The following is a 25,104-nucleotide window of genomic DNA, read 5'->3' as shown; positions in this document are numbered from 1 at the left end:
TTTAAGTTTGGACACTCATGTTGTTATTCACTCTTGACTCATTTGGGTTGGGTAGAAGGAGAAGAGATTGGAGAGAGGTTTAAGGACAGAGACTCAGAAGGCCTTATAAACCATGCTAGGAATTTAGGGTTTTATTTTCCAGGCATTAAGAAACCATTGTATGTTTGTTTTGTTTTATAAAAAATTACAAAATTAACTTATTTATGTCTCATAACCTTCGTAGAAAAGCAGGCAGTACTATTGTCACTGCTTACAGATGGGGAAGCTGAAGTACAGAGCTCTGGAACTTGTCTAGTCACTCAACCGTTGTGTCCTGCTGCTGCTTGGATAGGATTCAGTCTGTCTCTGTATGCTGCCATTGTCAGTGATTAAACTTGGAAATAAGTATAATAAGTCAGCCACAGAAGGACAAATACTGACTCCACTTATGTGAGGTCTCTAAAATAAACAAACTCGGGGTGTGGGGGTGGCTCAGTCGGTTAAGTGGCTGCCTTCGGTTCAGGTCATGATCCCAGGGTCCTGAGATCGAGTCCCACATTGGGCTCCCTGCTCAGCGGGGAGTCTGCTTTTCCCTCTGACTCTCCCCCTTCTTGAGCTCTCTCTCTCAAATAAATTAAAAAAAAAAATCTTAAAAAAATAAAAATAAAACAAACGAACTCATAGAAACAGAGAAGTAGGATGTGGTTGCCAAGGGCTGGGGTGGGGGTGAGGAAGGAATGGGAGTTGCTAATCCACAGGCATATAGTTCTGACTTTCCAACTTGAGTAGGTGCTAGAGTTCTGCAGCACAACATTGTTCCTACACTGAACAAAAATGCACTGTACACTTAAAAACCTGTTAAGAGGGTAGATCTCATGTTAACTGTTCTTACCACAATTCAAGGATTTTGGGGGGATCTATGATAAAAGAAAAATAAGAGAGTGTCTCAAACTGGACAACAGCTTTTTCTGCAACATCAGCGAAAAGTTGATGTTGCATGAATGCATTTAAAAGTTTATATGTACTTTTTTCTAATCTTAATACTAATTACTAACATGACTCAGTTGATTTTAAAATAGGAGTCTGGTGGTAAGGTGGAAAATAGAATAGCTGTTAGAGAAAATGAAGATAGAAAAGGTTATTGGAAAAACTCAGATCAATGAATATAAATTCGTGAAACATCAGTGGGATTGAAAGGAGAGTACTAAGAACTGGATACTGTAGATTAAGAGACCAAGAAGAATCCAAAGAGAACACCAAATTCTCATTTTTTATACTTACAAAATAAAGGTACTGAATTAGTTTTCTGTATTGTGTAACAAACTGTCACAAACTCAGCAGCTAAAAGAAACAGCATATTATTTCAGAGTTTCTGTGGTTTCGGTGGGTCCCGTGCAGAGTTCTCATCTGGAGGCTGAACTGGGGATGGATCCACTTACAAGCTCATTCAAGTTGCTGGCAGAATCCATCACCTTGAGATGATAGGACTGAGTCCCCTGGTTGGCTTTTTGCTAGGGATTGCTCTCAGCTCCTAGAGACCACTCACAGATCCTTTTCCCATGGTCCTCTCACGGTGTGGCAGCATGCTTCTTCAAAGCATTAGAGAAAGTCTCTAGTGTGGGTCTAGCAAGATGTAGTCTCATATAACATCATATGATCTAGGGAGTAAAATCCCATCACTTTGGCTGTATTCCATTGATTGAAAGCAAGTCACAGGTCCCACCTACACTCAGGAGAGGTGGAATCATACAAGGGGTGAATACCAGAATGCAGAGTTCATTGGGGTCACTTTATTGTGTGTCTACCACACATACTTCCAGCCTTTGACAGCATGTACAGTAAGGAGATCGGAGTGTACATTCTGGAATCAGATGGACCTGGATTCAAATCCTGACTCCATGACTGACTGGCCTTTTGGTCACTAAACCTGTTTCCTCATCTGTAAATGAGGATAAGGTCTATCTCCTGTGGTATCAGGAATCAGTGAAATAATGCAGGTATAACACTCAGGTGGGTGCCCAGAACATAGTAAAATGCTCATTCTTTCTCACGTACGTTATCACATTTGGGCTTCAGCCACTGTGAGGAATAACTAATTGAAAAGTTAAGTTTCAATTAAAGGATTTGCCCAAGCTAAATAAGTTGATATTGATATTCAGGGTTTGAAAACTTAATCTAACGGACTTTTTGCTGTACTAGTATGAGCATAAATGAACACATTCGTGAAAATCATGGGACTTTGGGAAGAGGATGGGCCCATAGAGGTTAGCTGTTCCAGTCTCCCCATTTCACAGATGACAAAGCTTAGGACCACAAAGGAAGGTAACCTAACTTGGCTAAGGTGACGCAGTACTTAGTGGCCAAGCCAGGACTAGAGCGCTGGTCTCTTCCCTCAAGTTACTTTTTCTACCATATTTGGCTACATTACATAATTTATAAATTGCATGACTTTTTTAAAAGTTTTCACTCCATCTTCTAGGCCAGAACTTCCTTTTTCAATGTGACAGCTGATTTTTTTAATGCCAAGTGATAGATGTATAGAAAGTTCAAGTTCAAGGCCTAAGGCCTAAAATAAGAATTCACCTATCTCTAGTGACTAAAATTCAGCCTTTCTGAACATCTCTATTGTATAAAATGTGATTTGCTTCTTTAAACGTAAATTTAAATTACTGACTTACATGTATACATTTATCTATAATTATTGACTCTATATTTTATTTTGAACTAATTTCTAAAGGCTCCTCAATGATAGTAATGAAAGGAGCACTTAAAAAGCATAGAATCTCCTGTTACCTGATGTAGTCTCAGGCGTATCATGCTTAGTGAAATAAGTCAATCGGAGAAAGACAACTATCATATGATCTCCCTGATATGAGGACATGGAGAAGCAACATGGGGGGGTAGGGGGATAGGAGAAGAATAAATGAAACAAGATGGGATTGGGAGGGAGACAAACCATAAATGACTCTTAATCTCACAAAACAAACTGGGGGTTGCTGGGGGGAGGTGGGATTGGGAGAGGGGGAGCGGGCTATGGACATTGGGGAGGGGAGGCGAACCATAAGAGACTATGGACTCTGAAAAACAACCTGAGGGTTTTGAAGGGTCAGGGGTGGGAGGTTGGGGGAACAGGTGGTGGGTAATGGGGAGGGCACGTTTTGCATGGAGCACTGGGTGTTGTGCAAAAAGAATGAATACTGTTACGCTGAAAAAATAAATAAAATGGAAGAAATTAAAAAATAAAAAAAAAAAAAATGGAAAAAAAAAAAAAAAGCATAGAATCTTGTTAGCAGCCATGTTAGGCCAGTATTTCCTGCTTAATCCCTGGAGCTGGGAAAGGAGACATTATTTAATATTCTTTTATCATTCTCCATCTTTGTACCAGATGTTTTGCTAAGGGCTTGGAGGAAGAGAAAGGGTCACCACATGACCAGGAATTCTCCCACCCTAAGACAATAACTAACCACGTTGATAACCTTCTATATTTTTTTCTGCACAGGCAGTTTTTAATAAAAATGACATTTTTATTAAAAACAATGATTACAGAAGCTATGCCCAGTCACAGTAGAAGGGAGCTCAAATGGCACTGGGAACATACAACTGAAAACTAAAAGGCTCCCCCCCTCAAACTCCCAGCACCTCTGGCACTGAACCCTAGACCAGTGCACTCAAAGAAGACGCCCTGAGTGTTCCGCTGGTAGTTAACCTTACAATGTCTATAAAATAGTCCTCACTCTAATTTTAGATTTATTTGCTTTAAACACTAGCTGTTGAACTTCTGGCTACAAATACAAAGAAATCATTTATCATTATATGAGCCTTCTCATTTTTAAAACTGTTCTTACTTATACCTTTCCAAAAGCTCTCTCAACATCTGTCCTGCTGCAATTACCTCGTTCTTTTTCACGGGCTAGTTTACAAATAGAAGGAACCAATAATGAGCATTTATGTTATTTGGATTTGTGTATATGTTACAGCCACATTCATTTGATAGCTTAAAAAGTATGTAATCCTTAAGGTGTTAGACTGTCAGAGGGGCCCCTCCTAAGCACCCCACTCTAAAATTCTCATTTCTGCCTAGCTTTTTGCACTTCTCTTATTCCCTATATCTTGTGTTTTCCTCTCAAATGCTCTTTTCCCTTTTTGGTCTCTCTCTTTGAGCAGTTTATTCATGAGAACTCAGAGTTCTTGAAAGTCTAAGATAAGCTTTATTTTGCCTTCATATCTGTTTTGCAAGGTTAAATGGATATAAACTCCCAGATTCTAAATGTAAAGGAATTGCTCCCTTATCTTCTAGTTTGGCATTCATTATAGATAAGAAGTTTGGTGGCACCTTATTCTCATCCTTTTCTTAGGAATGTTTTTTTTTCTCTCTCTGAAGTGTTTAGGATTTTTTTTTTAAATTTTCATCATTTCTAAGATTTTACCGGTGTGTTTCTAGGTATAAATCTTGTCTTATTAATCTTACTTGGCATTTTGTGGAAACTTTTTCCATTTGAAGATGCGTGTCTTATTTCTTCTATGATATTACTACTCTTCTTGTGTCTGGCTTCTGTACTTCCTATTGGGTGGGATTTAAACCCTCAGGAACTGACTGTGTTAAAATTATTTGTGTGTATTTTTCATTTCTTGATCTGTTTACTGGGCTCAGAGAATTCTTTGAATTTATCTTTCAGATTAAAACCGTGGTCCTCCACGGTATCTAATTTTAATCCCGCCTATACAGTGAATTTTTTCAGTCATCATATTTTTAATTTACAAGATGTTTTGTTCTCCAGCTGTTCCTTTTTTTGGTAGGCTATTTTATTTTAAGGCTGCAGTGTTCTTAATCTCTCTGAGGACACCGAATAGAGGTTTTGTTTGTTTTAACTCTATTTAGTGAATTATATTTTTATTCATTTCCTCTGTGGTAGTTGTTTTGTTGGTTGTTCTCAGTCCTTCTCTATCCTCCTGTCAATTTTCCTCAACTCTCCTTGATTTTTCTTTAATTTTGGGTGCTGTCCTTGTGTCTGTATGGAACACTGCTGAAGATGTTCTTAGCACCGGCCTGTGCTCACTCAGCAGCTGGACAGGCCTCTTGCCCTCACAGATCCCTCCACTAACTCTATACACTTTCTGGTGACCTCGTGTTTTCACATAAGATATGTTGTGACCATTTTCCAGTGTCCTAAGTTCACACATGCCACTTCTACTGGCTGCAGAGTTTTCTATCCATTACTGCTCTTTTTTTTTTTCTTTAGGCATTTGATTTTTCCAGGTTTTCACTGGATAACATTAAGGAATATATTTGTACATGCATTTTTCATACCTCTGTAATAATTTCCATAGTGTTAATTCCTAGAGTGAAATTTATGGGTTGTGAAAGACTTCTGACAGACATCACTAAATTGTGTTTTGGGAGAGTGTAACAAGTCTCAGTCTCACATAAGAATACCCTTTTCCTGGGGCGCCTAGGTGGCTCAGTGGGTTAAGCCTCTGCCTTCAGCTCGGGTCATGATCTCAGGATGCTGGGATCCAGCCCCGCGTTGGGCTCTCTGCTCCGTGGGGAGCCTGCTCCCCCTCCCCCGCCCGCCTGCCTCTCTGCCTACTTGTGATCTCTGTCAAATAAATAAATAAAATAGCTCGGGTCATGATCTCAGAGTCCTGGGATCGAGTCCCGCGTCGGGCTCTCTCCTCCGCAGGGAGCCTGCTTCCTCCTCTCTCTCTGCCTGCCTCTCTGCCTACTTGTGATCTCTCTCTCTGTCAAATAAATAAATAAAATCTTTAAAAAAAAAAAAAGAATACCCTTTTCCCTACACTCTTGATAGTGGTAGATGTCATCGTTCTTTTTCCTCTCTTTGCTAATTGATTTATATAAAACAGCATTTTATTCGTGTTTGAACTTGTATAATATGTGAATATTTTCATGAGTTTTTGTGTGTATGAATTGACTCTTCCTGTCCTTTGCCTGCCTCTGTTGAAATGTTCACCATTTTGTTTTGCTTTATGCGAGTCTTTATTTTAGGAATATTAACCCTTTTTTATACATGTTGCAAATATTTGTGTCCATTTGTGGTTTGCCTTTAACGTTTTCCTATGCGTTTTTGCTGTACACATGTTTTGGTGCTAAGTTTATAAAGCCACCCATCTACCTATCCAGAGATTAAATTTCATTTATACCTCTTGGTATGTTTATAGTTTCTTCTTTTACATAAATTTATTTTGGAATATGGTTTGAGTAGGGGCACGTCTCTTTTGTTTTGTTTTGTTTTGTTTTCAAAATAACCACCTAGCTGGGATTTTTTTTTGTGGATTGATCATTCATCCTTTCCTCCCTTCCTCATTAAAAATCTCTCCCTTGTCACATACTAAATGTTTTATATGTGTATGTATCTGCCTAAAAATAACTTCCCAAGAGCATCCTACAGTTCATGAAACTTCTAGCCAGACCCCTCTGTTACCCTACTGTTTCTAGAAAACACTTAAGTATAATATTTAAAATATTGTATGAAAATCTTAATATTTAAAATATTGTATGAAAATCTTAGTGCTACTTAGCTGCTACTTAGCTACTTACTTAGTGTTACTCTAATTCTTGAGAATCAAAGGCCCTTCCCCCCGACATTGGCTTTATCAGAGCACTTTGTTATCAGCCAAAGGTTCATTCTTTTTGTCGGCTTGCAACATATAGGGAGAAAAAGCAACTGTGTTAAATGGGGTCAAACATTACGATTCTAGAGAGTTGGGTGGTTTCAGAGATAGAAAAGTTTAACCTTTGTGGTGGGGAGAAATATTATTAAACATTGAAAATTGATATAAATAACAGTATTTGAACTTTAAGGAAGTAACCAGAATGCTCGTAAGTTAGCAACGTTTCAAAAGTTCTGTTTTATTGTTACTGATTTTAAAATGGATAAAATTAAAGCACTTTCTATATATATATATATATATATATATATATATATAAACCATATATGTTATATAAATATATATGTATATTTCTTGTTTAAAATTTTTTAAAGATTTTATTTATTTATTTGAGAGAGAGAGAGCATGAGAGGGGAGAAGGTCAGAGGGAGAAGCAGGCTCCCCGTGGAGCTGGGAGCCTGATGAGGGACTTGATCCCGGGACTCCGGGATCATGACCTGAGCTGAAGGCAGTTGCTTAACCAACTGAGCCACCCAGGCGCCATATATGTATATTTCTATATAACCCCATCTATGGTAGAGTTATCCTAGATGGAGTCACATACAGTTTCTAAATGGCACTTATTCCTGGAGTAGTTCTTCTACGGGTCTGCCAATCTGTGGGAAAAACAATGTATTCCATCTTCCCTGCCCAGTACAAGGCTCCAGCCCAGAGATGGTTAAGGCTGGATTTCACCATGACGTTCTCCAGAAAGAAAAGGTACATTATGCTGCTGTAGGTCACATGTGAACTATTGGAGCAAAACTACATTGATGAAGGTATTCTGCTAAGAAAATAGTTAACCAGAACTCACAAAGATGGTTAGCGGGTTGAAAACCTGAATTCTGAGTTTTGCTATTAACTGCATGACCTTGAGTGAGTATTGCTTAATGATTCTCCCCCACATACACTTTTTTTTCTCCCAGAATTCTTTTAGACTAAATAGACATTTCCCCAAATATGTTCTGTAGACCATTATTGCCACGAGGTGCTCTGGGAGTTTTAGGGGTCCACAGTGAAATGAGTTAGAGAAATGCTGTATAGTAGATCCTTCTCTAGAAAATATACAATGTGCAGTATAATATTAAAGGATGGTGGAAATCTTACAGGAAAGAAACCCTTACATCTTTTGTACCCATTTGTTGACATCTCTAAGAACTGTGTTCCATGAAGTCCACTTTAGGAACCTGTTTTAGGTGTCTGAGATTACTAAACTTCTTTCATCCTAATAAAAAGTTTTAGCTTATATAAATAAATTATTTCAAGGTGGTACTGTAATTTGTAATACACTGTGGAATCTTGTTAAGGAAATACTAGAGAAAAAACCCTTTAATTCTATAATTTTCTAGTAGTATGGATTTTTAAACACAACAACACTAAGAAGCATTATTTTCCCTTGGAATACCAAAACTTTGGTGTGGGATGATTGCCCAGAAGGTAGGGTCAGAGGTTTCCCTACTTTTTGGGAGCTCTGTCCTGTACCTCAGGCTCTATCCACAATGTTTCTACAGGGTGCACTTTGATGTTAGGCACTCTTTTATATCCAACATATGTTTTCTTTTTTTAATACAATTTCAGCTGTTATTGGCACACAGTATATAGACCCTCAGGGATCCTTTATTTTTCATAAAGTAATACTTGGCTTCCTAATAATAAAATTCAGAGGAAAAATCAGGTGTCTTCATCTTATTTGTAGGATGGGAGCGGCAGATAATATATATAAAGGACAGAGTACCTTTATGGAAGAGCTGACTGACACTGCAGAAATAATAAGACAAGCAACATCCCAGTCCTTGGTTATCTTGGATGAATTGGGAAGAGGGACGAGCACCCATGATGGAATCGCCATTGCTTATGCTACACTCGAGCATTTTATTAGAGATGTGAGTATCTTGCACAGCTTTTTGTATGTAAATGGTGCATAGCATATAAATTGTTTTTCTGGTCAGCTTCTAAATATTCAAAATGATCAGGGATGCCTGGGTGGCTCAGTTGTTACGCAGCTGCCTTTGGCTCAGGTCATGATGCCAGGATCCTGGGACCGAGCCCCGAGTCCAGCTCTCTGCTCAGCAGGAGGCCTGCTTCTCCCTCTCCCACTTCCCCTGCTTGTATTCCCTCTCTCACTGTCTCTGTCTCTTCCTGTGTCAAATAAATAATTAAAATCTGTTTTTAAAAAATGATCTTTATTATAAGTGACCCTATACCTGCAATAGGCCATTAAAACACTCTACATTGAACTTAGATGGATTGGCCCTACATCATGTCTATAATTCTTTGATGTGTCTTCTTTGCTTTTGCTGAAACAGAGTAAACCTGGTAGGATAAAGGCCTCTCTGGCAGTGTTTCCCCCCAGAACTATTTCTCATTATCCTTGGCAAATTCTGAATTAAAAGCAGGGACACACCTCCCTCCAACTTGCAACCCAGTCCTTAAGGAAAGAACAAAAAGGAGATAGAGCCATTTTAACCTATGAAATCCTTTTTTGAGCAATATCCTACAGGACCTTGGTAGAAGACCTTTAATCTCATGTTTTTGTGTCTTTCTTTCACTCTTTGAATGCATATCTGTTTTTTCCAGAGGGCAGGTCTGAGCCTCTTGGTGTGAAGTTTTGTTTGTGTTAAATGCTCCATCCTTTATTAATGCTCTCTCTCTTTGTTCATTCTCGTCTCTCCTCTTCTGCCTCTCCTTCTTGGCACCTGTCTGGAGCCTTGTCTGGTCTTCGGTTTTTCTTTTAGTATTTTGTTCTCTGCTTTTTCAACTCTTTCCTGTGGGTCTTTCCTCCCTTTTCATTTCTTCTTCTTCTCTTCCTTACATAACCAGTAAAAGCATATTTTTTACTCCTATTCCTTTGCACAGCACAGGATGCAAAAATAACTCCCCTTTTCTTTAAACTTCTGTGGGCCTGTTTTTTGTTTGAACATTTTAGTTAGATTACATAGTTAACGGTGGCATGTTTTCCACTTTAAAATAAATACTTTTAATTTTTCTTCAAAAAATTCTTTATTTTCAAGAAGAGCTCAGGAACATCTCTTTAATTATCGTAGAAACTGCATATCACAGGTTCAGGAAAGTCCTGTCACTGCCTCCCAAACACATTCTAAACATTGATTTAAGAACCTTCAGGAACAAATCATGACAGACTGAGTTTGACAGCCCCCTCTGAGCTTGATTTCATTGCTCCAAGTGCTTATCAGTTACTGTGACACATAACAAATTACCCCAAGACTAAGTGGCTTAAAACAGCAGTAATCATCTGTTAGATCTCTCAGGGGTCTGGAGGAAGGAATTTGGGAGCACCTTAGCTGGGTGGTTTTGGCTCAGGCTCTCTCCTGAGGTTGTGGTCAGGTTGTCATCTGAAGGCCTGAGTGGGGCTGGAGGACCCTTTCCAATGTGGCTTGCTCGCTGCTGGCAAATTAGTGCTGGCAGTTGCCCAGGGCTCTCATTTCCTTTCTCTGTGAACCTCTCTCCATAGGGCCGTTTGAATATGAGTGGCTTCTGGCAGCTCCCAGAAGAACCGTTCCAAGTAGCCCGAGTATTTTATGCATTTATGACAAAATGCGTTTCATGACCTAGCTTCACAAGCCACACATACCATCATATTCTGTTGAGCACAACGGCCAGACTTGATTCACTGTGGGAAGGGGCTGTTCAAGAACACGAGCATTGGGAGGCCATGTTGGAGGCTGGCTACCAAAAGCAGTTTGGCAATATGTTAAATATATTAAAGATCCCTTTAGGAACCCTCGGGAACAAATCATGACAGAATTAAATTTGTCACCTCTCTTCTCATTGCTTCTGTAGCAGCTTTTTGATGTTTTAAATGTTAATGAAGAAAGTGTTATTTTTAGATAAAATTTATGTTAGAGGTAAGTCACTGAAGAGGATTCTTCAGGAGTAACGAGTCTCTACCCTTTTTTATGGATGAAAATCTACATTTTCTTGGTGTCTTTTGATTGCTGGGATGGGGAAGAGAGAGCAGAGAGGAGGAATGGGGAGGCTCTGTGTGGCGGCTGTGAGCTGAAAATGGCCTTGAGGAGAGCAATGTTATGACCCAAACCCTTACGTCTTCTGGCAGCAAATGCATGTCAGAGAAGGGGCATCATGGAGACAGCTAGTCCACAGATACTTTGGGGCAGATTCTAAGAGCAGCACATCAAAGAAATCTTGACTTTTAATGAGGTGAATGGCAGATGAATCAAAACTGAAGTTCTTTGATTTAATCACCCCCCCCCTTCTGCTGATTTTTATCCTTTTTTAAAAAAGATTATTTATTTATTTGAGAAAGAGAGAGAGAATGTGTGAACAGTGGGGTAGGGGCAGAGAGAGACTCCCCAAGCAGACTCCCTGCTAAGCACAGAGCTCGTTGCGGGACTTGATCCCAGGACCCTGACATCGTGACCTGAGCCAGAATTAAGAGTTGGCTGTTTAACTGACTGAGCCACCCAGGCGCCTCTTCTGCCAATTTTTAGATCAAGATTTGGTGTTAGCTTCTTTTAAGATTTAAGAAATAAGGGATTTCAAAAATACATAATAATGTATACTTTAAAATAATGCTTATTAAGGAATCCATAAATGCATATAAGTACTAACAAAACAAAAATAAATTTCAAAATGGCAGAGGTCGGGTAGGGAGAAAAGAAAGCTCTTCTTTACAGAATGCCAACTAATAAATACAGAGAGAATTTTTTAAAATCAGCATTTACTAGTCACCGCATCATCAGGCAACAATGATCCATAGATGGCAAAACTTTGAGATGAAAGATTGCTGGAAAAAAGGATATTCACACAATCCTAAAGTATTACTCCAGAAGTCATTAATTACAAAGGAGAAAGGTGTGGTATAGTAGAGAAATCTTCTGGGCACTCACTTAAACCAAATAAGCAAATTTAGTATCCCCAATAGTGGGCCAAATTGATATCGTGTGGCTCCTGATACGACATACTGAAAAGAGTATGGCATCTCCATAAATATGTAATATTTCTGCCAGTAAGGTTTAAGCTTATTTGGAGAAAAAAATCAGCCAAATCCAAATTGAGGGACGTTATACAAAACATGATACAAAACTCTTAGATATTTCAAGAACATTAATGGCATAAAAGACGTAAAAAGGAGGCTGGGAACTCTTCTAGATTGATGGAGACTAAAGAGACATGACTAAGTGCATGGCATGCATGATCCTTGAAATTTTTTTTTTTTTAAATATAGAGAACCTTTATAGAGTATTACTGGGACAGTTAAGGAAATTTGTGGACTAATGTTAGGTAATAGTAATATATCAGTGTTAAATTTCTCAAGTGTAATAATTTTATCTGGTTAATATGAGAATGCTTTTGTTCTTAAAAGATAGAATTTTAGGTATTTAGGAATGAAGTGTCATGTCTGAAATTCTCAAATGTTTCAGGAAAAAGTGTGTGTGTGTGTGTGTGTGTGTGTGTGTGTGTATGCATGTGTATTATGGTAAAATGCAAACCAAATATAAAATATTTATATATATTTATATATTATATGTATAAAATTGAACCAAAAAATGGTTGTCTAGGGAAAGAATATAGCAATGTTCATTGTACTTTTCTTACAATGTTTGTAAAGGTTTGAACTTCTTAAAAAAAAAATTGGAGAAAAGTTTAAGGTAAAATTTAAAAATAAAATAACAGGGACGCCTGGGTGGCTCAGTTGGTTAAGCGTCTGCCTTCAGCTCAGGTCCTGACTCCAGGGTCTTGGGATCTAGTTCCAAATCGGACTCCCTGCTCAGCGGGAAGTCTGCTTCTCCCTCTGCCTGTCGCTCTCCCTACTAATGTTCTCTCTCTCTGACAAATAAGATCTTTAAAAAATAAATAAATATAAAAATAAAATAACTTTTGTCATGTCTTACTGCTTTAGGTGAAATCCTTAACCCTGTTTGTCACCCATTATCCACCCGTTTGTGAATTAGAAAAAATTTACTTGCAACAAGTGGGAAATTATCACATGGGATTCTTGATCACTGAGGATGAAAGCAAAGAGGATCCAGGTATGAAATACACTTGCAGTAAGTACAATGGGAATGTTGTTAGTTTTCGTGTTTGATAACTCAAGGCTCATGAATACGTGAACTTATTGCTTATTAAAAATAAAAGCTGTGAATGTTGATTCTAAATGACATTTGTCCAAGTTCATTTTCTCCAAGCTTAGGGTCAAGTAGAATTTACATTTATCTTTGCCATCTCTGAGCACTTCTCTGGTCTTTGTCTACCTCATTTTTCTATAAGAAGGAGATGGGGTCAGGGATGCTGTGTAGGTTTTACTCTTAGATTGGTCTCAGGAAAGGTGCCCGAACAGTTAAGTATATTAGTCATCTTTAAAAATGACTCATCCTGGGGCGCCTGGGTGGCTCAGTGGGTTAAAACCTCTGTCTTCGGCTCAGGTCATGATCCCAGGGTCCTGGGATCGAGCCCCGCATAGGGCTCACTGCTCAGTGGGGAGCCTGCTTCCCCCTCTCTCTCTCTGCCTGCCTCTCTGCCTACTTGTGATCTCTATCTGTCAAATAAATAAATAAAATCTTAAAAAAGAAATTAAAATTTAAAAAAATAAATAAAAATGACTCATCCCCAGTATTCTATACTGGACATATGTTTTATCTTAACTTGACAAGCGAACTGAATGTCAGGTCAAGTGACTTGCCCACGTGGGCTACCTAGGTAGGGGCTGAACTAAGCCTAGAGTCCTAGAATCTGCTTGTAGGTTCTTTCCTGCTCTGCTAGAAGAGGTATGTGGGATCTACACTATTTTTCCTAGCCTTCCCACCGTGGACCAGTGTCACAGGAATGAGATGTTTCATGAAAAAGAACATCATTAGCCAACAGAAATAAATTCAAGCGCTCTAAGTAATATAGTCAGTTTCAGTATAATCTTATTTTCCTGTTCAGTAGTAATTTTTTAAGCTCCCAGCCTATGGGCCAGCAGTGGTTTACACATTGTGCTACAATGGAAAATCCATTACCCAAGACACTCCAGGGTCCAAATTTTATTTTGGAAAAGTAATAAAGATGGACCTGAAAAAGAAATCAGGCAGCTGGCCCAAATAAAACAAAGCCCTGGACCTGAGCTAAATGTAATGTTAGGCAATCCTTGCCTTTCACCATCGTGCAGTCTTAAAAAACACATCATAAATTCTCTCATGGAAGCAGTTTCATGTCTATTAATCTGCATCCAAAGTGACAGGAGGAGCTGATAAGCCTTTATGTGAACTGACTACCAACCTGTAAGTGTTCTGGCATTTTATTTTATTAATTGAAATTTATATTCATGATCCTAATTTTAAACATGAAATGATGCTGAAAGGCTCACCCTAGTGGGCAGTAGACCTCTGCCTCTGTCCCTTCCCTCCATGCCCTCTCCCCGTCCAGTCCCAAGGTAGCCGCTTTCACCTCCTTCATCGCTCTTCCGAATCTCTAAGTTATATGCTTATCTGCCCATCTCCTGCTTCATCGTCTGGACACGTTACTGTTCGGCTTCTCACTGTGCTGGATGGGAGTCCTCAGCCTTTCCTGCTCTGACCTCCCAGGGTACTCATTCCAGGTTCTTTCTGCCTCATTCCTCTTCAGAGTTTTCACTGTTATTGCCAGGAAGTATTGCTTAATCATGAGCCAGGTATGAGGGCAAGTGCATTTTCGTTCTTTTTTTTTTTTTTTTTTTCTAGAAGATTGTATTTATTTGGCAAGTTAGAAACAGTGAGAGGAACACAAGCAGGGAGGAGTGGAGAGGGATAAGTGGGCTTTCCACTGAGCAGTGAGTCCAAAGCAGGGCTCAGTCCTGCGCTAAAGGAAGACACTTAATTACCGAGCCACCCAGATGCCCCCAGATGACTTTCAAGTCGTAATTGTGGATCTTCACATTATCAAAATTAAACCACTTAACTCTACCTGGTGATTTTCAAAATTATTTACATATACTGAAAATAAACATTTTATCATTCAAGGTCTCAGTGTAATTTTACAATTTACATCGCATTTTCGTTCTTATGCAACTTTTTTGCTTTTTGTGTTTTTGAAGGCAGTAATTGCCTTGTTTTCGTTCCATTCTTCTATTTGAGTCTATATCTGACTCTTCCTGTACCTGCCAGTAGCTTTATAAAATGCCTCTCTAGACATTTTTCCATGTGATTGAACTGCTGGTTCCACTTCTTCTCGCTGGAGTCATTCCCCCTGGAGCCTTTTGTCCTGCTCCTCTGCGCTGGTTGCTCCCTAGGCCTGCTGCACCGCTGTTGTCCCGATACCTGCATTCACCAGCACCCTAGGACTTCTCTCATCCCGCCTTCTGTGCATTTGCTTGCAGATAACAGGATCCTGGAATTCACAGGGGCTTCAACAGTGAGAGTAGAAATAATCTCACATTACGGGGACATCGGAGGAAGAGTGGACTTCAGCTCTTCTTCTTTACAGTTCCCCAGGCTCCGTCTTCCAGCCTTGCTGGCTTCGTCATCAGACAGGGTGGCCGAGGCTCTTTCTTGCCTTAAAACAAGAATCAACAAATATCCAAAGGAAGAATAGGGACCAGCATTTCTTGGGACTCTTTCTTAGGAGCCGGGGAGCTCTCCTCAGATGTTCACTAGCATCTCATCATTGTCGCCTCTCCTTTTCAGAGTTGAATCACATCCTCACTCTTATACCAATGGCTAGAAAGCGACAATGACAGGGGTAACTTGGATCAGCCTAGATTAATCAGGATCAACTTTCGGAGCTTGGCATGAGGACATTATCCCCTCAGTTAAATGATCAGTGAGTCATTTCTATATAAAATCAGGGTTTTCTTAGGGTTGGAAAAGATTTTGGATAGGCTACTAATAATATCAGCTAAAGGAGTGAAAAGTTTTGAGATTTTGCAGGAATGAAAAGTCTCCAGTACACCTTCATACTTCACTTATAATTTCACTAGGGCTGGAATTTTAGGTTGAAAATAATTTTCACTCAGTCTTTTGAAGCATTGGTGCATTGCCTGCTTACCTCCAGTGTTTTTCCAGCTACATCTGTGTTTCATCCATTACCTCTAATCTAGCTCCTCTGCTCTCTGAATTAGAGGCCCATGCATAGGTCATCGCTCAAGTACCCCAAAGACCTTTTGGGTGACTTTGAAGGTACACTGTTACTTCTCATGGCAAGGTAGATGAAGCAGCAGACCTGCAGTAAGAAACATGTACTTTAATCTATTCCAGTCTATAAAATCTTGGACAGGTTACCTCACCTCGTCCACCTCTAAAAACGTTATGAATCAGTCCCAAAAGTGACTTCAGACACTATTTGATCAACACACATATTTCTTTAATAACTGCCCACAGAAGTTTGGCTTTCAAACAAATTTTGCTAAGTTTCCCTGTAACCAGCAGAAACATGAATTATTACTTTCTCTGACTCTAAGCAGTGTCAGATAAATTTTTCAGTAATATCCATCTAGAAACGGTTATAGCTTATAAGTAAAGTCCTCACCAAGAGCTTTTATTTACCATCTTCTCTCCTCGCTGGCTGTCTGCTGCCACAGTTGCATCACACACACACTCACGCTCTCTCCCCTTCTCCCCTCTGAGAGGAGTGAAGGACAGTCCTGATGTAGAACATAACTCTAAAATCTCTGTAATGTGAGGGGGCGCCTGGGTGGCTCAGTCAGCTGAGTGTCCAGCTCTTGGTTTCGGCTCAGGTCGCGATCTCATGGGTGGTGGGATCGAGCCCCTTGTCAGGCTTTGCACTCGGTGGTGAGTCTGCTTGAGATTCTTTCTCTCCCTCGGTCCCTTAATGCTCATGCTCACACTCTCTCTTTCTTTTTTTTTTTTTAAGATTTTATTTATTTATTTGATAGACAAAGATCACAAGTAGGCAGAGAGGCAGGCAGAGAGAGAGAGAGTGAAGCAGGCTCCCTGCTGAGCAGAGAGCCCGATGCGGGACTCGATCCCAGGACCCTGAGATCATGACCTGAGCCGAAGGCAGTGGCTTAAACCACTGAGCCACCTAGGCGCCCCACACTCTCTCTTTTAAGTAAATAAATAAATCTTTAAAACAAAAACCAAAAAAAAAAAAAACGCTAATGTGATTACAGAAGAGTAGTCTCATTATTTACCTTGATGGTGTGAGAACTACCAAAATTAGTACTACAGTGGAGACTACGATGTGATGAGAAATTGAGCAGCTGTTTGTACTGAGGTATGTTAAATTATTCGGAGCAACATAGTATTTTATATTATATAGCTATAAAATATAGGACTCTTATAGCTATATTATATAAAAAACATTGTATAGCTATGTATATGTATACATACTATATGTTATATATATATAAAGCAAAAAAAAAAAAAATGCCATCAGCAAAGCAGATTTTAACTAAGGGGTTTTGTGTGGCATTAATGGGCTTCCAGAAAAGGATAGAAGAGTGGATGGCTGGACGGATGACAAATGGACAGACAGATGAATGGTTTTTTTTTTTTTTTTTAGAAAACCGGCGTGGAGGTTAGATTATAGAGGAGAGGCTGGACATAGGTATATCAGTTAGAAACAAGCCAGTTGAAGTGATAAAGACTGTTTTTTTGTCTTAAGGATGAGAAGAGTTTGCCCTTTGGATTGCCTACTGCTGTTCACTTCACTTTTGGTCATGTGAGCATCAGTGAGTAACAAAATATTACCCAGGTTAGCAGACACTGGTTTCTCCACGCTTCTTTCCTTGTCTCCTTCCACCCACCTCCTCACCTGTTCTTTATGTTCTTCAAGTTTTATTTGGAGGCAAAAGGTATTCTTAGTGCTTTGTAATGTGAGTTTTAGTCTGTATTCCTGAGAGTGCCAGCATTCTTTCCACCTCCCACTTCCAGCACCCAGCCTTAGAAAGGTGTTATTTGCTGCTGAATTCTTAGAAGAGGTTAAAGAAAATTCCATTATCCTTGTTCTCGGTTATGCTTTTTAGTTTTTAGCTGATAAAAGAGTAAACCCATTTATCATACACATTTATGAAATGACATAATATATGAGAAAAACCTCTTGATAAAATTATAATGTTTATTGGGATCTCAGAAATTCCTTTTATAAAGATTTATTTATTTGACAGCACAGGGAGAGAGGGAACACAAGCAGGGAGTAGAGGCAGAGGGAGAAGCAGGCTACCTGCCACACAGGGAGCCCAATGCCGGGCTCGATCCCCGGACCCTGGGATCATGACCTGAGCCGAAGGCAGATAGATGCTTAACGACTGAGCCACCCAGGTGCCCCAGGATCTCAGAAATTATTAAAAGTCTGGCTCATTTTGGGCATTTTTACAACTCTGTGTAATTAGATTGAGTTTCATAATAAAAGCTGCATAATCCTGAGATGCTTGAGATTTATCAAAGATTAAACAGTATGCAGCTTTGTCTTTCTATTATTGTACTTCATTACATCCCAATTCTTTGGAAGTTTTTAGTTTCTGTGTATGTATTTGTGTGGTAGCCTGGGTTCTCTGGGAAGCAGAGTCTAAGATTTTTGTGGCAGGTGTTTGCTGGGAGTGCTCTCATGATCAACAACTGAGGGCAGGCCTGGTCCGATGGAGCTGTGTTGTGGTCATAAGGCTTCAGCCAGTCCTACCGAGAGCTCTGAGATGGAGCTCGAGGTGAGGGGGCCTGGCCTTTAATACCCTTTATTAGTTAGCTATTGTTGCATAGCAGATTACTCCCAAACATAGCTTAAAACAGCAAACATTGATCATCTTATCATTTCTCTACATCAGGAAACCAGGGGCAGCTTAGATGGCCACTTCTCCCTCACAATTTCTCCCAAGGCTACAGTCAAGGTTGTCTAGATCTGTCATCACTTCACAGTTTCACTGGGGGAATTTACTTCCCAGACCTCTTACATGGGTGCTGGCAAGCTTTAGAGTTCCAAGTTCCACGTTCACTCATGTGGCTGTTGGCCAGAGACATCAGTTTCTTTCCATGTGGGCTTCTTCATAATATGGCAACTGGCTTCCCTCAGAACAAGTAAGCAAGAAAATGAATACCCAGAACAGAAGCCACAGTATTTTGCAATCTAATCTCAGAAGTGACAACACATCATTCTTGCCATATTTTATTTGTTAGAAGCAAGTCAATGGGTCACGCCACACTCAGTGGCAGAGAATGACACAAGGGCATGAACACCAGGAGGCAGGGGTCTTTAGTGGCCATCTTAGAAGCTGCCTACCAACTCCCATAGCAGCCAGTCATGGTGCAGGCTGCCCAAGACAGGACATGACCTCAGATGAAGCAGTTCTCTTCTTAAGCTGAGGTGACTCCCAGAGAGGGGATATAGCTGTGGATTGTGGACTGACAACCTTCCTGAGAGCTGAGGCAATAAACCCTTTAGTCCTCCGGGGGAGCTGGGTGGAACTGAACAGTGTCCACTTGAATATATATAACTCTAAGTTAACCCAGTACATTTAGTAAACCAGAATTTCTCAGTCTTGTTATTTAAACTGTGCACCATGTTGTATTTCCTTATGTGTTTTTTACTGTTGTTTTGTTTTTAGCATTCTTAGAAATATCTCTTACGTGTGTTACTTTACAGAGTGTGTTACATACAAGACTGTTCAGTGAGCACATTCACTGAAATAACACTTTCTTAGTCTGTTTTTACAGGAAAAATTATATTGTACTGTGTATCGGAATCATTTCCTTTCTGATAATAGCAGTTTAGTTGAAATTTTGGGGGAAGAAGCATAAAACAAATCTTTTCCTTACACCAAGTCATTTTTAAAAACTTGTAGGTGGGGGCGGGGGGTGGTACATGACTGGCTCAGTCGTTGGAGCATGTGACTCTTGATCTCAGGGTTGTAAGTTTAAACCCCAGGCTGGGTATAGAGATTAATTAAAAACAAAATCTTATTAAAAAAAAAACAAACCCTTTTAGGTGAGCTAAATGCAAGAGAATCTTCAAAACAGTATTTCCCCTTTTCCTAGATATGTATAATTGATAAATGGAGCTGAGAGTGATTAGGAACAATGGGTTCTTTTTCAGATTGTAAATTTTAATTGAGTGATGTTGTAAGAATTTATATGTCTTATTTAATCTTCTGCTTTGAACTTTCAGGCATGGTTTCCTTTATCTTCTCTTTTTTATTTAGTTTTTTTATTTTTTATTTTGTAGGTGAAGAGCAAGTTCCTGATTTTGTCACTTTTCTTTATCAAATAACCAGAGGAATTGCAGCAAGGAGTTACGGACTAAATGTGGCTAAACTAGCAGATGTTCCTGGAGAAATTTTAAAGAAAGCAGCTAGCAAGTCAAAAGAGTTAGAAGGATTAGTAAATATGAAGAGGTCAGAATGATTGTGTGGCATTTTTTTTACTTATAATGAAACTTCCAAGTTGTCCAAGGAGGAATGTCCTGTAAATGAATGTCAGGTTTACCATTAAGCTTTTCTTCAAATATTCTGAAACATTTAATTAAAATAAAATGAAAACAGATCTTTGAAAAGCTCATGAATTCAGTCCGCCTTCTCTACTCAGATCTTTATCTGTTGAGTTGCTAAATTGGTTTTAAAGTCATTTTTCTAAAGAACTAAGTTAACTCCTTACTGTGTGCCAACACATTCGTTGCTTAAAGCATTTAATTATACAACAAATGACTAAAAGAAACCATGACATTTAAAACCTTTAGAGTACTTCCTTTATCTACATACCGCATTCAGAAAGTAAGAATTCTGTCAGGGTATGAATGAAAATAATAGTATTATATAACTATGTACTAATAGTCCATATCCCCATGTCACTTCTTTTGTGGATTGTTTATGACAAATTTTTCTTTCTAAACTACCTGCGGGGCACCTGGGTAGATCAGTTGGCTGGGCGTCCGACTCTTGATCTCAGCTCAGGTCTCGATCTCAGGTTTGTGAGTTCAAGCTCCATGTTGAGCTCCACACTGGGCATGTAGTCTATGTTTAAAAAAGACGAAAAACAAAAAATCAGCTTTGTTCAGGCATCTGTGTGGCACAGTCAATTAAGCGTCCAATTCTTGGTGTCGGCTCAGGTCATGATCTCTGGGTTGTGAGATTGAGCCCCGTGAGGGGCTCTGCGCTCAGTGAAGAGTCTGCCTAAAGATTCTCTCTCCCTCTCCTTCTGCCCCTCCTCCCCTGCTCTGGCTCTCTCTCCTCTTTCTCTCTGAGATGAATAAATATATCTTTAAATTGCCTTCTTTCTGTCACTTAGAATGCTTATGTGAATTATGTGAATGCATTCTATCTCTTACCCTTGATATCCAGCCAGTAGGTAGTCAGTATTTTAACTGATCTTGATCTATATCAGAGGTATAATTTGGAAGAAAGATATTCCAAGAAAAATATCATAGTAAAAAATAATGAGTTACAGCCTTTCCCCCCCAAATACAAGGTTATATGATAAAAGGACATAACCTCCTTATCCATCCCCTGCCCCACTCCCTACCTGGAAAGTGGGATATGCCTGGGGCAAGATATTACCACCCGGGTTGATAACCTTGTGACTGCGAGGGAACAGATTGTTGGTCAAATAGAAAATCTTGGCTGGTGACCACACCACAGGAAAAATTTTTAGTCCTGCAAATCGTTACCAAATTTAAATATTGAAATAGCAATACCTAATGTTAATTAAACAATTACCAACTTGTATAGTGAAATACAGTACTGCAAACAACTTCTCCATTTCTTTCCTCTTGTGGTTCTGCCTTGCCACTCTGTAGTGTGCAGGGGTAAATGTGGTTGACCAAATCCAAAGTGCTGGACTCTGGCATGATGTGTGGCTTCCTCTGTTGGCATTCTCTTTTGGATCCTTTCCACAATACCAGATTAGAAAAGTAGTTATTGTGAGAGTTCAAAGATAAGCCCTTACTTCTCTGTGCAAGTCCAAAGACAAACTCAAGTCCTCTTTTTTGTTTTCTTACTATTATTTTTCTTCTTCCCTAGAGAAACTAGAATAAAACTATACTACAAAGGGACATATATACTATATATGAGATGGCAGTAAAATATGGTAGTTTATACTTACTCCTGCTATATAGCCAGTAGAACAGCAAGAGCAATAAACTTCACAGGTTATAATGTTTTAACTCTTCCAACTACTGTGTGACATTTTGAAATCTATAATCTTGACAAGACAGAATTGTCAAAAGAGGTTGCATTGGGGTAGAAACTGATCATTTATTCAGACACTATATTCATTATTTTTACCTTTTGACTTAAAGTGCTTATCACATCAGTTCCATTGGCAAGATCAAAGAAACCAAGGGGAATCTTGTACATTTCTGTGGATTTATGATAACAGCTAGTATTTATCGAATGCTTACTGTGCACAGAAACAAGTCTACGCAGTCATTTGCAGCAGCCCAGACAGACAGGCACCAGTTACTAGTGTTACTGCTTTACCTGCAGTACCTCAGTCTTATGACAGCCTTGTGAGGTATCGGTACTGGCATTATCCCCATATTGTAGTTGCGGAAAATGAGGCCAAGCGAGGGTTGGAAATCGACCAGGAAGTCAGGGTTCCATACCTAGTCAGTGGTGGAGCAATAACTGGAATGCACCCTGGCTCCAAACCCTAAATATTTAACTGGTTGGTCTATGTTATGCTGGCATTCTGCTCTTTCATTAGCTAGCTTTGCTGTATTAAATCAGCTTTACTTTTCATCCTGTGAACGCACTTAGCCTCTGGTCTGAGTCAGAAGGGTAAGAAGCTGGGGTCTCCCCTCCTTGGAGGTAGCAGTGGCAGTCAGCAGCCTCAGTCCTTGATTTTAACAGTGTCACCAGAAGGCTGATGCTGACACAACTTCCTAACCACAGAGCCCTGTCTGGTGTTCTAAGTCATAGGCCCCTTTTTTTTTTTAAAGATTGATTTATTTGAGAGAGAGCATGCGAACAGGAGGAGCAGAGGGAGAGAACGTCTCACGCAGACTCTGCACCTAGCATTGGGCCCAACATGGGACTCATCTCACAAGCCCGGGGATTATGACCGAAGTCAAATGCTTGACCACCTGCACCACCCAGGCGCACCTGTCTTAGACATTTTATAGCTGAGTGAAATGTATTGTACCCTGATAATTCCATTTATGAAATAAATCATATTTTATTTTCTGTCCAGGAAAAGGCTAAAGTATTTTGCAAAGTTATGGATGATAAATGATGCAAAAGACCTGCAAAAATGGAGAGACGAGTTTGAAATGGAAGGAATTCCAGACTTCTCTTCTTGATGAAAACGAAGACTACATTTTTGGACAAAACATGGAGAATTAAAAATACCATCTGTACAAAACAACTCTCCAGTAACAGCCTATCTTTTTGTGATGTGAGCATAAAATCAGAACTCTGGTATATTCCCATGGGAAACAGACCTTTTGTGTAGAAAGTCTGTTCAGGTTATTGTCATCCTGACTTAGAAAAGTATAAACAGTTTTGAATATTAAGACTTCTGTTACAATTTAAAAACTTCATGAATAGTAAACTTCACATAAAATCGATCACCTAAATGAAGCCTAACATGAACCTTTAGAGAATGATAGGAAAATTTAATTCATATTTTTATTTGTTCCAGTTCAGATTAATCTGCAACTGGGTGAGATGTCTAGCAGAAATAAACCTTTTTGCTTGAACTAAAAAGTAACTTTATGCCACCAGTTTATTCACTGTGAGCATAAGAATTTTTTATGAGAAATAGGAAAAGATTATCAAGCTTTTAGAAAGTAGAGCACGGAAGGAATAAGATTGTATGAAATTTGAAAAGTTAAATACTCTCACAGTTTTATGCAATTGAAAAATTATGGGATGAAATTATTTGTCATTCATTCAGGTAATAAACACTTAATGAGTACCTGCTATAAATAATGATTTTTTTTCTTGTTGGATTTTGGATTTTTTCTTCTATCTGGCAATTGCTACTTTTTTAGGTTTAATTGTGGAACCGAGGTTGCTGCTTCTACCAAATGAGTCCTGAGCTTATTTATTTTGGATCTTTCTGTTAATCGGTATAGAAAGCATATGATCTTGTATCGAAGTATGTAACTTTGTTGATAGTTAACGGTGCTCCCTCCCTGCGTGCTTAGGTTGACATGTGTTCATCTGTGTCCTTGAGGTTTTAACAGCACTTACACCCCAACTTCTCACAGCCGTGTGGTGGCGGTGGTGAATCTGGGATCTTGGGCAAAGGCTCTCCCTCCTATTTCACGCCCAGCTGTTATCCTTTCTCATTAAATGTCTTCTCCACATTTTATGGACATATTTCAAACTCCTTCTTTAGTTTATTTCCTCCAGTGGTCCTAACAGTGACCCCTGGACACAGGAATCCGTATAATTTCCCCAAGCCGAAGGGTGGTTGGTTGCTGTACTTTTGATCACTCACACTGTAGCCCTTTGACTCCTAGCCTTTTTGAAGTTAAGAGTATGATACCACTTGACTGATTGCACGGTCCCTTCAGAAGTATTAACACAGGGAAATCCTCAAGAATGTCTCAAAAGAGCGCTCGCTTCGGCAGCACATATACTAAAATTGGAAAGAATGTCTCAAAAGAGTTTGCTATTGGGAAGTATGATCTAAATTTTAAGAAGAACAATACTCTTTAAATAGTGCTTTAATAGTCTGTATGATTATAAATGTTTTATATTCTTTCTAACAAGATTTTGGAGGTAGTCCTGTAACTTGAATGCAGGCCAGCAGGAAAAGGAGATGCATCCAGGAAGGATGCCCATGCCTGAGGGAGCTGCAGGACCAGCCATCACTGGTCATGTCCAAGTGCACATTCGGGCCATCTCTGAGTTGGGCAGGCCAGCATCAACATTTAAGCAGGTATGGGCTCCAGGAGCAGTGTGTCCAGGCAGTGGCAATACACAGTATTTGCAAGTGACAATGTGGGCTATTACAAGGTAGATTCTTTAACATGAGGCAGGGTATCAGCCAGCCGGTGTGCAAGAGGTCAGGCCTCGTTAGGAAAAGACCAGAACTACGGAACTGCATTTCCAAGCAAGGCCCCTTCCTGGCCGGTAGCTGAGATGTTGAGGGGAACATTGGAGCAGAGTCCCAATTAGGAAGAGGGCACAAAGACCATGAAGATTGACAAGAAAAATGCAGTTGGTTGGGTACATACTGCAGATAACCAAACTGAGGGGTGCAATTCTGATGTCTTCTAGATAAGAAATTTCATTTCCTTTTGATAGATAGCCAGAAGTAGAATTACTGGATCACGTGGCAGTTCTGTTTTTATTTTTTTTTTTAATTTTATTTATTTATTTGAGAGAGAGACAGGGTGAGAGAGCATGAGAGGGGAGGTCAGAGGGAGAAGCAGACTCCCCATGGAACTGGGAGCCTGATATGGGACTCGATCTGAGGACCCTGAGATCATGACCTGAGCTGAAGTCACCACTTAACCAACTGAGCCACCCAGGCACCCCTGTTTTTAATTTTTTGAGGAACTTCCATACTGTTTTGCATAATGGCTGTACTAATCTATATTCCTACCAGTAGTGCACAAGAGATCCCG

At 39.5% G+C, this 25,104-nt stretch overlaps 1 protein-coding gene across 1 annotated transcript in view; it reads left to right on the top strand.

Moving 5' to 3' along the window:
* The window catches only part of MSH3 (mutS homolog 3), a 186,014-nt gene extending 161,169 nt beyond the window's left edge, over positions 1-24,845 (top strand). Inside the window, 5 exon segments of the mRNA XM_045999684.1 lie at positions 8,342-8,528; positions 12,527-12,656; positions 19,756-19,924; positions 22,716-22,800; positions 22,802-24,845. Coding sequence (XP_045855640.1) covers positions 8,342-8,528; positions 12,527-12,656; positions 19,756-19,924; positions 22,716-22,800; positions 22,802-22,867 — 637 coding nt within the window. The 3' untranslated portion in view covers positions 22,868-24,845.
* Positions 24,846-25,104: the final 259 nt, after the last annotated feature.

Source organism: Meles meles, chromosome 3, assembly GCF_922984935.1.
Source record: "Meles meles chromosome 3, mMelMel3.1 paternal haplotype, whole genome shotgun sequence".
Classification (NCBI taxonomy): Eukaryota; Metazoa; Chordata; class Mammalia; order Carnivora; family Mustelidae; genus Meles; species Meles meles.
This window is presented reverse-complemented; position numbering and strand designations above follow the sequence as displayed.